A 12,414-nucleotide genomic window follows, 5' to 3' on the forward strand; every position below is an offset into this window, starting at 1 on the left:
TTCTTGCTGTGTCAAAGAGGACTGCCGTCAATTGTTTTAATAAATCTGGTATCAGGATATTTTAAATTCGACTGCTTTTGCCTGTGCATAAACCAGCAGATGGCAGAAGCTGATGATTATGATCCATTCAAATTTTTGACAGAAGAGCTTGGCCGCTTACGAGAATTATATCCTGGTGCCGTCCATGATTAAAAGAAAAGTATAATGAAGCTGTCGGATAAAAAAGTTTTTTAAGCTAAAGTTTTCAAAAAGTTTCTCTCTCTCTCTCTGTTTCATAATAATAGTAGCATGTGAATATGAAAACAGGGGATGTTGGCGAATGTAGCGCAGATGTGTGAAAAAAGATTAGGATTTCAATAACAAAAATGTTCCGAGAAGAGTGGCAATTATAGAAAGCTTCTTTAAAAAGTTTCATTGCCTGTATTGTTCAATTTCGACTTCAGTCACTTCTGAGACAAGACATTAAAACTTGAAAGCATTAGTTTTAACTGATCCAGTTGGAGCTGAATAGATTGAATCACCAGTCTTTGGTATCATGAGGTTATCCTTGCTTACTTTGCCAGTAGCAAATCTCACCTCATGATACCATTAGACTCAGCCAAGTAATCAGAGGCAAACTATTTTCAGTAAATCCAGATGACAGAATTTTTTATTGCAAAGTCTTGAAGTTTAAGTCTCAATAACTAAGTTTTAATATTAAATTATCTCAATAATTTATTTAAAAATAACCGCTTTAGTAAAATTGAATATAGTTTGATTTGCTTAGGGCCATCAAAAGCACGAATGTATTTGCTTAGGGCCATCAAAAGCACGAATGCATTTGGCCAATACTCTCAAATCTTAGACATGGTCAAAGTTCAGCTCAATACAGGACTTTCTAATTCCGAAATGAGGCAACTTTGATCAACTTTAAACAAGTCAATATTCAGCAAAATAGTTAAGCTATACTTTGGTTAAAGGTTTGCTGATACAGGAAAGAAAATTCTTGACATTTTCAAATGTTAGCATTTCTAAGGTACAAGGAACAACAACTGAGAACACAGAAGTAGTTGATTGCAAGAAAATGAAAGATATAACCAATCATGTACTGGTGGATAATTGCGATTGCAGAAAAAGTTCCAGAATTCTACAAAAACGTTAGAGATTGCTGTATTTCATTATCAAAAACAATGTCAGGTTTATTATTTCATGTGACCTCAAATTGCCAAATCTTGTGTGGAATTCAATCACATTCAAGCAAATACCCATGCTATTGATATTTTTGATGCTGTTGACGAGTCATTGAGTCAGAAAATCTTCTCAACAAAAAATTCTCAAGGATGTTTAGGAGTCTGAAGAAGAATCAAAACAAATTTGTTGCAGTTGAATAAAAAATAAAGAAGGCCAAGGAATTCGGCAATGTGGTTGAAGCTTCTTTGGTTATTACAGAAGACTCTGAGCTCGTTCTAAATTTGATCCCAGCAAAAGAGCTTATCTACTTTTGGGTGTTGTTAACCACCTGTTCAAGAACTTGCTGCAGTGCTGGCCTAGAGCAAGAGACTGGCCTTCAACATTTAGATGCAACCCTGTCATATTGGTCAATTTTCAGGGAATGAGTGTAGAATATTGACATCCTTCAAAGAAAAAAAAAAGCTAAAAAAGACTAAAAAAATCCTGTACCTTTCAAGTCTAAGCTTCATTAAAGCTTTCAGGCTCTTCAGAATCGTTCAGAATTCATGTCTTGGGAAAATTTTGGATTAAAGTTTCCTCGAAAAAGTCGAACACTTCAAGCAATCATATCTCCACCTGGCTTTCTCTATGACTCCAAAAGCACATGCCATTTTTTTCCATCAAAACCCATAGCACTTCAATAAAATTATGCCCATAGCACTTCAATAAAATTATGCAGTGAGCAGGCAATAGATGCTATATGGATGGGTTTTAATTATCTATTCAGATTTTTCATATAAAAATATTGTTCAAAAGAAAACATAAACAGTAGACGAATTTTGTGTACATTTAACTTTTACGTAACTTTATTTTTGAAAAGTTTATGTTTAAAGAAAATCTAGTTTTCTTTTACGTAACTTTATTTTTGAAAAGTTTAAAGAAAATCTAGTTTTCTTGAAACTTGTGACTTTTATTAAAATCTTTAAAATCGAGTATCTCTCTTAGATGAAATTTAAATATTTTGATATTTTGAATAATTACTCTTGCATATGTGTATATTCATACTTTCAAAATGTTTTCTTGGGACTTGCCACAAACATTAAACCCGATTTTTACAGACAGTGCAATATATCTTTTAAACAACAGCTACTGCTGATAACAATAAAATAAAAAATAAAATAATAAAATAACAACGAGATAATAATTTTTAACATTGGTATTTGATTGTTTACTAAAAATCATTCTTTCTAAAGGCACACAAGCCATACAATCCTGTGTCACATTTTTTCATACCAATATCAGCTAAAAAAACATATGAATTAGAAAGATTCTCAAAGTTACCGCCTACAACTCTTACATCCGAAGATATCCTTTTTCAAAGATTAACTACTTTTAGTTTTAAATCATCAGATGCCACTATCATAGATTTTAATGATCGCCAATAAAATAGGTACTATTGTAAATCAAAAGTTAAAATTTTCAACAAAGGGTTTTTAAGTGCGAGAGGTTTAATAGCATTAGCTAGAAGTTCTAAAAAAGTAATAAAGTGTTAAAAAAACATATTTTTAGATTTTAGTTTGCAGATTTTTTGAAATAAGATATTATGAATAATATATGAATATAGATAATATAAATAAAATGAATTTTTTCATTTCACAAATCTGAACCACTTAACCTATTGAACTTGAATGTTCTTTTTTTTGTTTGATATTTTGATAATAGATGTGAACGTACTAATGGTATATATTAAAACCATTTTATTCCTTTTGGTCACCCCACTTACAGCAAATATGTTAACTGTGACAGGCTAATTGTGAAATGATGCAAAAGCTTGATTAAACACGAATTGGAATAATTGTAAACTAGTATAAAATTCCACATAAACTAGGGCAACTCCGCACGGATGTAAGCTGGAATGAATGCGAAACTCTTAATCAATTTATATTTTGATATTCTGGATACTTGTTTTTAATATTGAGTTTATTTTTTAAGTAAACGAATATCAATTTGCAATTTCCCAACATTCATAGTTTTAAAATAGCTTTTTATTAAAAAATTTTGTGCATCACCTTGTGTAGCAACTTATGGCATTGTTATAGTTTGTGTGAACTTAACGTTTACAGAAAAAAACATGCAAAAAAGTGAATACAAATTTTGTTGTAACTTTTTATGTAGGTTTTTCTAACCATTTTTGCCTTAAGATTTTTCCTAAAATATTTTAACTTTAACAAAAGTCAATTGATCTTTTTCTTTTTTAAGTCTTGATTACAGAATATCACACAATTTCAAAGAAAAAATCAAAATTAATTTCCATTCTTTTACTAAATGGACGAGGTAGACGCTCAAAACTCAAGCTATTTTAGAGGAAACAAATGCTAAAGGTATTCTTCTTCTAGAGATTTTGTTAGGGAGCAAGTGGGACAGGCAATAGCTCAGTTATAGAAGAAGTTGATAAACAATGCAGAAGTTAAACCAAATAAGAACAGGATAAACAAAGAGAAGTTCACAAGAAAACCCCAAAAAATGATTCTAGGGTCCACAATAGGAAATTGGGGGGGGGGGGGGAGCATATTAGGAAGACTATTACTTGATATGAACCTTTTTAGTAATGTTTAGAAACGTATTTTACCAAGTTTATGGCTTTCCTCATTCTTTTTAAGTTCAGCTTGTAAGGTAATCTAATCAAAATTGATTTCAATCGTACATGTTAAAAAGAGATTCAAGAGCTGCAAAAATGATTTGCTAAGTTTTGATTTGCTGAAAAAGTATTGCCACATGACTTAGCATAGAAATAAGATCTTGAATTGAAATAGTCGCACTAACATTTTACTTATACGTTCTAGAAGTTAAGCTATTGTTAAAAATAAAAAAAAATAAAAAAAAAAAAAAAAAAGAAAGAAAAAAATGGTACTTCTAAAAAAATATGAAAATTTGTGAAAGTTTCATGATTATTCCATAATCGGATATAAAGTTTTTTTGTTTAATTTTTTTAACGGATCGTAAAAAATGAAACGGAAAAAATGAAAAACAAAAATTGAGTTACGAAATATCATTCACACTTTCGATGCTAAGCGACATTTTCAAAAGCGTGGTGGACCACGCTAATTAATATAAAATAATTTTAATGTAAAGCTGCAAAATATATATATAGTTATAATAATTGTATAATTATAACAATTATATAATTATAACAATTATATAATTATAATGATTTTATAACTACAATAGCCATATAACTATTTTATATAATTATAATAATTATATAATTACTATAATTATACAACCGTTTTATGTAAAAAAAATAATTATATAATTATAATAATAAAATAAATTTTTTTATCTCTTTATACAAGACGTTTTTTCTTAAAAATTTGTTATCCTTAAAAGCAAAAAAAAAAAAAAAAAAGAAAAAAAATTTTTGTCTCATTTATCAGATGTGACGCTTTCTGTGAATTTTAGTTCTGTTTATAATATGTAATTAATTTGTTTTTGATCCTTTTTAGGTCATCGCTTTTTATAAGTGAATTGCTGCGTATTACTAAATCTATTGCGTATTACTCATCTATTGCGTTAACGACGCAGAATAAAAACAAAATGTCTATAAAATAAAATCATTTACTTTTTATCGACAGATTTTTACCTTCTTTAGTAAATTTGCTCATGACAATATAAAGAATATTCTTAAACAATGTAATTTTACATTAAATCCTAAAAATACAAGTCATAAAAGATCGTCATCTTAGTCGTCAACTTTTCAACAAACCAACAAACTAACAAAACGTCAACAAACCAACGTCATTCTGTGCTAGACGATTTGACTCTAGATGATAAGGGGTAGATTATTCATTTAAAGTCATTTTTTTACTTTTAACTAATTTTACTTCGTTTCAAACTTTTTCGGACGAGCGAATTGCGATTATAACCATAAAACGAGAAGATTGATTTCTAAATTCTTTTAACCAATTCTATTTCTATTCAAGTTAATTAACACAATTTTATTTAGCACACCTGGGGTCAATGTTTTACATTTAAAATTGGCAAAAGAAGTCACATTCCACTGTTCCTGAAAACTATGCTAAAAATAAAAAATGTCATCGTAACCCTTATTGTATCCAGTAAGATATTTGAACATTTTTCGACGCGTGGAGAACAGCTTTTAAAAGCCGCTACAATCACTAAAAATGGTTACTGCATTGATTCATATCATTTCATAATCCATTCATTTTCAAATGTTTGTGTAGACGGCTTATGAAGCAATTTTTTCTGTAGACAATCTGAAGAGCAACAAACATTTTTAGAAATCATTATATCTGTCTTATATTAGTAAAATGCAGGGCCTTTGTTGTTAAATAATGCGCATCAGTGAAAATATATGTAAGTTTCTTTCAACCTGACTTCAGACCTAATATTGTATATAAGATTTATCGTAGTGTTATAATGTGAAAACATTCTATGAATATAAAGAGCACTACTATGTTAGTATGAAAGAAAAGTATAAAGTTCTGCATTTTTTCACCAATGTCTAGTTTGATTATTTTCAATTACAAATTCTTGTTACTATAGCAATAAAAATAGGTAAAATTTAAATAATGATACTAATAATGATAATAATAATAATAATAATAATAATAATAATAATAATAATAATAATAATAATAATAATAATAATAATAATAATAATAATAATAATAATAATAATAATAATAATAATAATAATAATAATAATAATAATAATAATAATAATAATAATAATAATAATGATGATAATAATAATAATAATAACAATGATAAAAGAATAATTATTTTTATTATTATTGCTGTTTTTAGTGTAAAGTAATAATAAAATTAATTTTTAGAATGCTGTTATGAGTATCAAATATTCAAAGACTGAGTGTCACTAGTTAAAGATGAAGCATATAGCACATGTAATGGAAGGAAAAATCAGCTCTCGAAAACTTTTATACATTATTGGGTTGACGTCAGTCTTTTGGTTTTCCATGAATGTTTTATTGCTGATTGCTAACAATAAATATGCTTTAGACTCACTTGAAAAACTTGCTATAACTTCTAATGAACGAATTGACTCACATTATATGAAGTATGTTAATGTAGAACCTTTAGCACCTGCAAATAAACGTAGCTTTGATTTGCCTTGGCTTAAAGATGAATTTTGGAAGAATAGAGATCTTCATTCTGAATTAACAGAAGTTACAGTTTTGGCAGCAAATCGCCCTGTTTATGATATTAGTGCTAAAAAAAACATTAATCCCATGAAAGGTGAAGGAGGTGAAGCTTCTTATTTGGATACAGAAGCAGAGAAACAGTATGCTGAAAAAATTTTTGCAAATCACTCATTCAATTCAGTTCTCAGTGATAAAATATCTTTAGATCGTACGATGAAGGATGTACGTGGTGATCTGTAAGTTATAAAAATACATGTGCATATTTATTCATATTTTAAAAAAAATAATTTAAAAGGCAGGGAAAAAAAAAGAAAAGAAAAACACGGATATATATATATATATATCCGTGTTATATATATCCGTGTCTGAAGTAAAATAAATAGGAAAAACACATATATACATATATATGTATGTGTATGTATATACATACATACACGCATATATATTAATCATTATATCTTATATTAATAAAATATAGGACCTCTGTTATTAACTATTGCGTATCAGTAATAGCACTATGTAATAAATTTTTACTTTTTACTTTTTTCTTGTTCATGGGTGCAAAGTGTGCTTTACTGACCCTTTTTGCCTAAAAAAAACAGAAAGTATCTGTTCTTGTGCAAAAAATTTGCTTCTGTGATCAAGATGGCAATACTTTGAAATTTGTCTATTTTCAAGAAAATTCTCAATTCACATTCAATACTGAGTAGTCTTCTAGAATATTCTTGAAGTGCTAGAATTGTCAAGAAGTTTCTAGAATTTTCCAGAATTGTTTAGAACTTTCAAGACACTTAGAAGTTCTGCAACTGTCCAGTAGTAGTCATACAACTATAAAAGCCTCTGGGACAGCCATAACACTAAGGCATTCTATTAGAGAAAAAACTGACTAAAATAGACCAAGTTCTTTGTGAAAAAGAGAGCAATTTTAAGTGGGAGTCTCTGATAAAACCTCAGAAGGTGTTTTTCCACCACTGCACATTAAGTTGTGCAATTTTCACTGCTTTTGGCAAATAGTTAGCAGCTTTCAATTATGCTCAAGTTCTTTTCCAAATCTGGTTCCAAGGCTGGTATCTTCATTGGACAGCAGATCAAGAAGATCAGAATATGATGAATTTGCCAAGCTGCTGAACCGGATTGAGAAAATGGCTAGAAAGAATTTGGTTGAAGTTGTTCTTGACTTCCTGGGTAATCAAATGGTTATGAACTAAGTACAGTTGGTTTAGACTCTCATACAGAATTACGCTAAAATGGGATGCAGAATATCCCTCAAAATCCTAACCTTTGACGCTCATCTTGACTGGCTCAAAGAGAACATGGGAGCTTACTCAAAGGAGCAAGGCAAACACTTTCATTAAGATATATTGGACTCGGAACATCATTACCAACGATAATATAACAAAAACATGATTGGGGATTACATTTGGGATTTCTTCAACACAGAGATTTGCATTACACTTGCAAATCTAGAAAACTTACTCATATCTGAGCCTTTTTCAGTGATTCTTTTCTTTCTTTATCTATTTATCATGCAAGTGTTTTTTTATCAGACCATCGAACAAATATATATAAGTTTCCTTGTTTTGTCACAAATGCTATATTTTCCTGGGCTGTTGTCATAAAATCAAAGTTTGGACTGAATGTTGTTGTTTTTTGATGGATTGTAAACATAAGCAGTTGACATATAACATTTGTAAACCTGGAACAAAAATTGTGTTACATAGTGTAACTTATGTGAATACCTTCCAGCCTGATACAGACCTAATGTTGTATATATTAAAATTTAATTTTGTAATAATGTTATGTCAAAACACTATGAATATAAAGAACACTGTTATGCTAGTTTGGACGGAAAATATAACAGTATAATAATGTGTGTATAAATACATGATATAATTTTTTCTTGTTTTTAGTTGTATAGAAAAGCACAAGACTTATCCCCGCAAACTTCCAACAGCAAGTGTTGTTATTTGTTTTCATAATGAAGCCTATAGTGTTCTATTGCGCACTGTTCATAGTGTTTTAAATCGGACTCCACCTGATCTTTTGGTAGATATTATTTTAGTTGACGACAAAAGCGAATATGGTAATTCTTATTCTAAATATTTGCTTTTTTATTTAAAGTAAATATAATTTAAGTGGAAAGAATTCTGAAAAATAGTAGTAATTTGTTTTTAGTTTTAAGAGTTTAGAATTTATTGTAATAAAATATTTGCAGTTAGTACTTTTTTAAAAAAACATATTCAGAACCTAATAAATAACTGGAAAAAAAAAAAAAAAAAAAAATTAAAAAGATAAGAAAAAACAGAAAACTTTAAAAGTGCCAGAATATTGTTTTTTTGATTGTGTTATATACAATTTTGCAACAAAGTCTTATTTGAATGATTATAAAATATATTCAAATTCAAATTCAAATAAATTGTCTTTCTTTTTATACTAAATCAAAATATTATCATTTTTGTAATTTATTATGTCATATTTTGTTATTTCTTTTTGCAGAGAATCTTAAAAAACCTTTAGATGAGCACATTGCTCAACTTTCAAAAAAAGTTAAAATTGTTAGAAATACTAAAAGATCTGGCTTGATTCGTTCTCGAATCAATGGTGCTGATGTAGCTCGTGGAGATGTTTTAATCTTTCTGGACTCTCATTGTGAAACTACACCTGGATGGGCTGAACCTCTTTTAGCAAGGGTAGCTGAAAAAAGGTTTAGAGACTTAATTTCTAATTCTTTAAGTTTTTATGTGTAAGCATTTGTATAAATTGTAACTATTAGGTATTATCTCACCATAAACTTAATACTTTACATATTTATGTTAATGCAATCAATTTTTTCCTTTAGTTCAAATGTAGTTGTTCCAATTATTGAAGTTATAAATGCAGATACTCTCCAATACACAGCAGCTTTAAATCCTGACCAAAGAGGAGGCTTCAGTTGGGACTTGTTTTATAAATGGAAACCTATCCCTTTAGAAGAACAGCATCTTCGGAAGTCTCCTATAGATGTAATTAGGTATTTCTGTTTTTTTTTTTTTTTTTTTTTAGTTTATTGTTTTTCACTGGAAACTATTTTAAATGTTTTTATACAAAAAGAAATAACAAAATATGACAAAATATTTTGATTTAGTATAAAAAATGGTTTTTTCTATTCCCAATTTAAATAAAAAATTAACTTTTCTTTTAACAAAAATAACTTTTACTATTTATTATTTTACTGTTGTAGATTATGATATAAATTGTTATGCAAATTTACATAGATCTCCCACAATGGCAGGTGGTTTATTTGGAATTGAACGAAAATATTTTTATGATATGGGAACATATGATGAGGAAATGGACATTTGGGGAGGAGAAAATTTAGAAATGTCATTTCGAGTGAGTGAAAGTTTAAATAATTTATGGGTTTTTATTGTACCCAAATTTATAAAAGAAGTTCAAGTTTCACTAAAAATATGTTCACATTATCTCTGTTTTCTTTCAAAGTTACTCTTTTTTGTTGATTATCATAATCACTCTGGCAAAATAGCTAATGTGATTTATTTATGAATTTGAGTTTTTGTTATAAGTAATATTTATACATGATGTATACACTGGTAGTGTGGAATACCTGTTTGATCTTTACATACCTAATAAATTATTTTTATTTGACAAAAATGATTGAAATAGAATATTGTATTTAATGTCAAATTTAGTTTTTGCTTCCTGTAAAATTCCATAAGTGTATTTTATAAAATTTCATAAGTGTTTTTTAGTTTGCCATTGACCCAACAATATGTCATCAGTTGTAATCTAAAGCGTATCTAGTTAGCTTTTAAAATACTTTTTCTTTTAGATCTGGATGTGTGGTGGTCGTATTGACATCATTCCATGTTCTCGGGTTGGACACATATTTAGAAAATTTACCAGTCCTTATAAATTTCCAGATGGAGTTGAAAAAACTCTTGCAAAGAATTTGAATCGTCTAGCTGAAGTTTGGTTAGATGAGTATAAGGAACTTTATTATCAAAAAAGACCACACTCAAAGTAAAGTATTATTACCCACTTGGAAAATTTTTGCATTCTATAAACTTAGTTATTTATTAGAACTTAAATACTCTATTTGCACGTAATGCATTTCATTACACAACTGATGTATAGAATGACTAATAAATGTAGTAGTAAAGTGAAATTTTTAGTTATTTATATACATTTTAATTCTTTTTTAGGGGAAAAGATTTTGGAGATATAAGTGAAAGGGTTGCTTTAAGAAAGAGGCTGAATTGTAAATCATTTAAGTGGTATATTGAAAATGTCTACCCTGATGTTCAGTTACCTGACCTTTATCCCCCAGCAAAAGGAGAGGTTGTTTTTCATTTATGTATTTTATTCCAATAAAATCAAATTATGTAAACTTATTTCTCAAATTAAAGATGAAATAGTTTATTAACAATTAAATAGCCATTACTTTTTCTTAAAATTTTTAGATTAAAAACCCTGCATCAAGTTATTGCTTAGATTCAATGGGTGATATGAAAGGAAATAGTGTTAAAAAATTAGGAATTTTTCCTTGTCATGGTCAGGGAGGAAACCAGGTTTGGTTTATTTTCCTTCATAAAAACCTTTTTAAACTTTTATTAATGCTAATTACAATTATATTCAATAAAATTATTTTAGAACTTCATATTTTCAAAAAAAGGGGAGATTGTTTTTGATGAAGAGTACTGCCTTGATGTATCAAATTCACAACCAGGAACATTAATTGATATAATGAAGTGCCATAACTTTGGTGGAAATCAAAAATGGATACATAATGTTAAAACAGTAAAGTGTTTATATTGCTATTTTTATATTGAAATATGTCTGCATAAGCTTGATTACTTTGAAACTTTATGATCTCTAAACAAACTGCAGGACAGACTTAAAATTCTTTTTTTTATTTATTTATTTTTTGTATTTGTAATTTTTTGAAAAATTCATTCAATTATTGTGTTAATATCTTGCTGTTATTTTTTTACATCTGCAGCAATATACAATGCATCTTAACAGTTGCCTATATCATCAGATCTTAATACTGTTTTTTTTTTTGGTTTAGGGTGAAATCACTCATTATCCTACTCATCAGTGTATTGATCGTGGTTCTGAACAGGAAAAAAATCCACAAATGCAACCATGCAATGGCAAACCTTCGCAAAAGTGGGCGTTTACACACTATAACATGACCAGTTTTGCTCTTATCTCATGAAAAGAGTAAGGAAGTGAAAACAATTTAGGCATGTTTTAAATTCTTATCAACTGAGCTTGATTCTTTTCTATGATTTATTTATGAATGGCTTGGTTTATACCTAGTTAAAGTTTAAAATAGTGTAAATGTGGTATGATCGTTTTGTGAAAAAGTGTTTTACAAAAAAGGTTTTTTTTCTTTCTAATCCCTCATAATTTATTTTTTTTGGGCTTCTAATATGTTTTTAAATTAAATAGTGTCTCTAAAATAACAGTCTCATTTATCTTTTTTTTTTTCAAATTATCTCAATAGCTTTGATTTGATAATATTACTGAATAATAAATAGTATGGAATACTTTTTGAATATAATACAAGGTAATATTTGATAATACTATTAATAACTTCTGTGCAAAAAAAGAAAGATGGCTTATATGTTTAAAGCATGGTATATTTTATACATTTTTTCTGATTGGTACAAGTGGTACTTTATATTTATTCTGAAATAAGTTAGCATTCTAAAAGTAGGTTTTTCTAATATTTCAATTTCTTGGTTGTTTTATAGAATCGTATGCAACTGTTTGGTTGTTTTATATGCAACTGTTTAGTAAATGTGCTTTTTGAAATTCTTTTCTATTTTCATAAAATATATTTTAAAAATTGAAGAAAATTTTATGTCATGTGTTTAAGATCTCAATCTTTTAAAATATTTTAGATTATTTTATTTATGGTGGCTTTATAAATTTTTGTAGTTCTTTGTATTAAATGATTTTTTAAATATGTTATTGGAATAAAAGGAAATATCTTCATTTTTGTTTTGTTAGTCGCAAGAAAGTCCAAAAAATATCCTGTTTTGTTATTAAACTACTTTGAAATTAAACTGAATTA

The 12,414-nt window shown here is 28.0% G+C and overlaps 1 protein-coding gene across 1 annotated transcript; it reads left to right on the top strand.

Moving 5' to 3' along the window:
• The first annotated feature begins 5,173 nt into the window (after positions 1-5,173).
• On the top strand, positions 5,174-11,754 carry LOC145189895 (polypeptide N-acetylgalactosaminyltransferase 13-like). The gene is made up of 11 exons (XM_090090939.1): positions 5,174-5,523; positions 6,006-6,568; positions 8,243-8,415; positions 8,829-9,036; positions 9,172-9,342; positions 9,587-9,704; positions 10,162-10,352; positions 10,535-10,670; positions 10,793-10,900; positions 10,983-11,129; positions 11,401-11,754. Exons 2-11 carry the CDS (start codon positions 6,057-6,059, stop codon positions 11,548-11,550), a joined length of 1,914 nt encoding a protein of 637 aa, XP_089947065.1. The 5' UTR covers positions 5,174-5,523; positions 6,006-6,056; the 3' UTR covers positions 11,551-11,754.
• The last annotated feature ends 660 nt before the right edge of the window (positions 11,755-12,414 follow it).

The sequence above is a fragment of the Hydra viridissima genome, unplaced genomic scaffold (genome assembly GCF_058129835.1).
Source record: "Hydra viridissima isolate aposymbiotic clone 2 unplaced genomic scaffold, HvirCarnegie_v1 scaffold_6, whole genome shotgun sequence".
Classification (NCBI taxonomy): domain Eukaryota; kingdom Metazoa; phylum Cnidaria; class Hydrozoa; order Anthoathecata; family Hydridae; genus Hydra; species Hydra viridissima.

Excerpts from the sequence above, each read along its gene's own strand:
- LOC145189895 (XM_090090939.1), top strand. The coding sequence starts at position 6,057 with ATGAAGCATATAGCACATGTAATGGAAGGAAAAATCAGCTCTCGAAAA. Across the intron at positions 10,671-10,792 it reads ATCCCCCAGCAAAAGGAGAG|ATTAAAAACCCTGCATCAAG; the intron begins GTTGTTTTTCAT and ends TAAAATTTTTAG. Across the intron at positions 11,130-11,400 it reads GGATACATAATGTTAAAACA|GGTGAAATCACTCATTATCC; the intron begins GTAAAGTGTTTA and ends TTTTTGGTTTAG.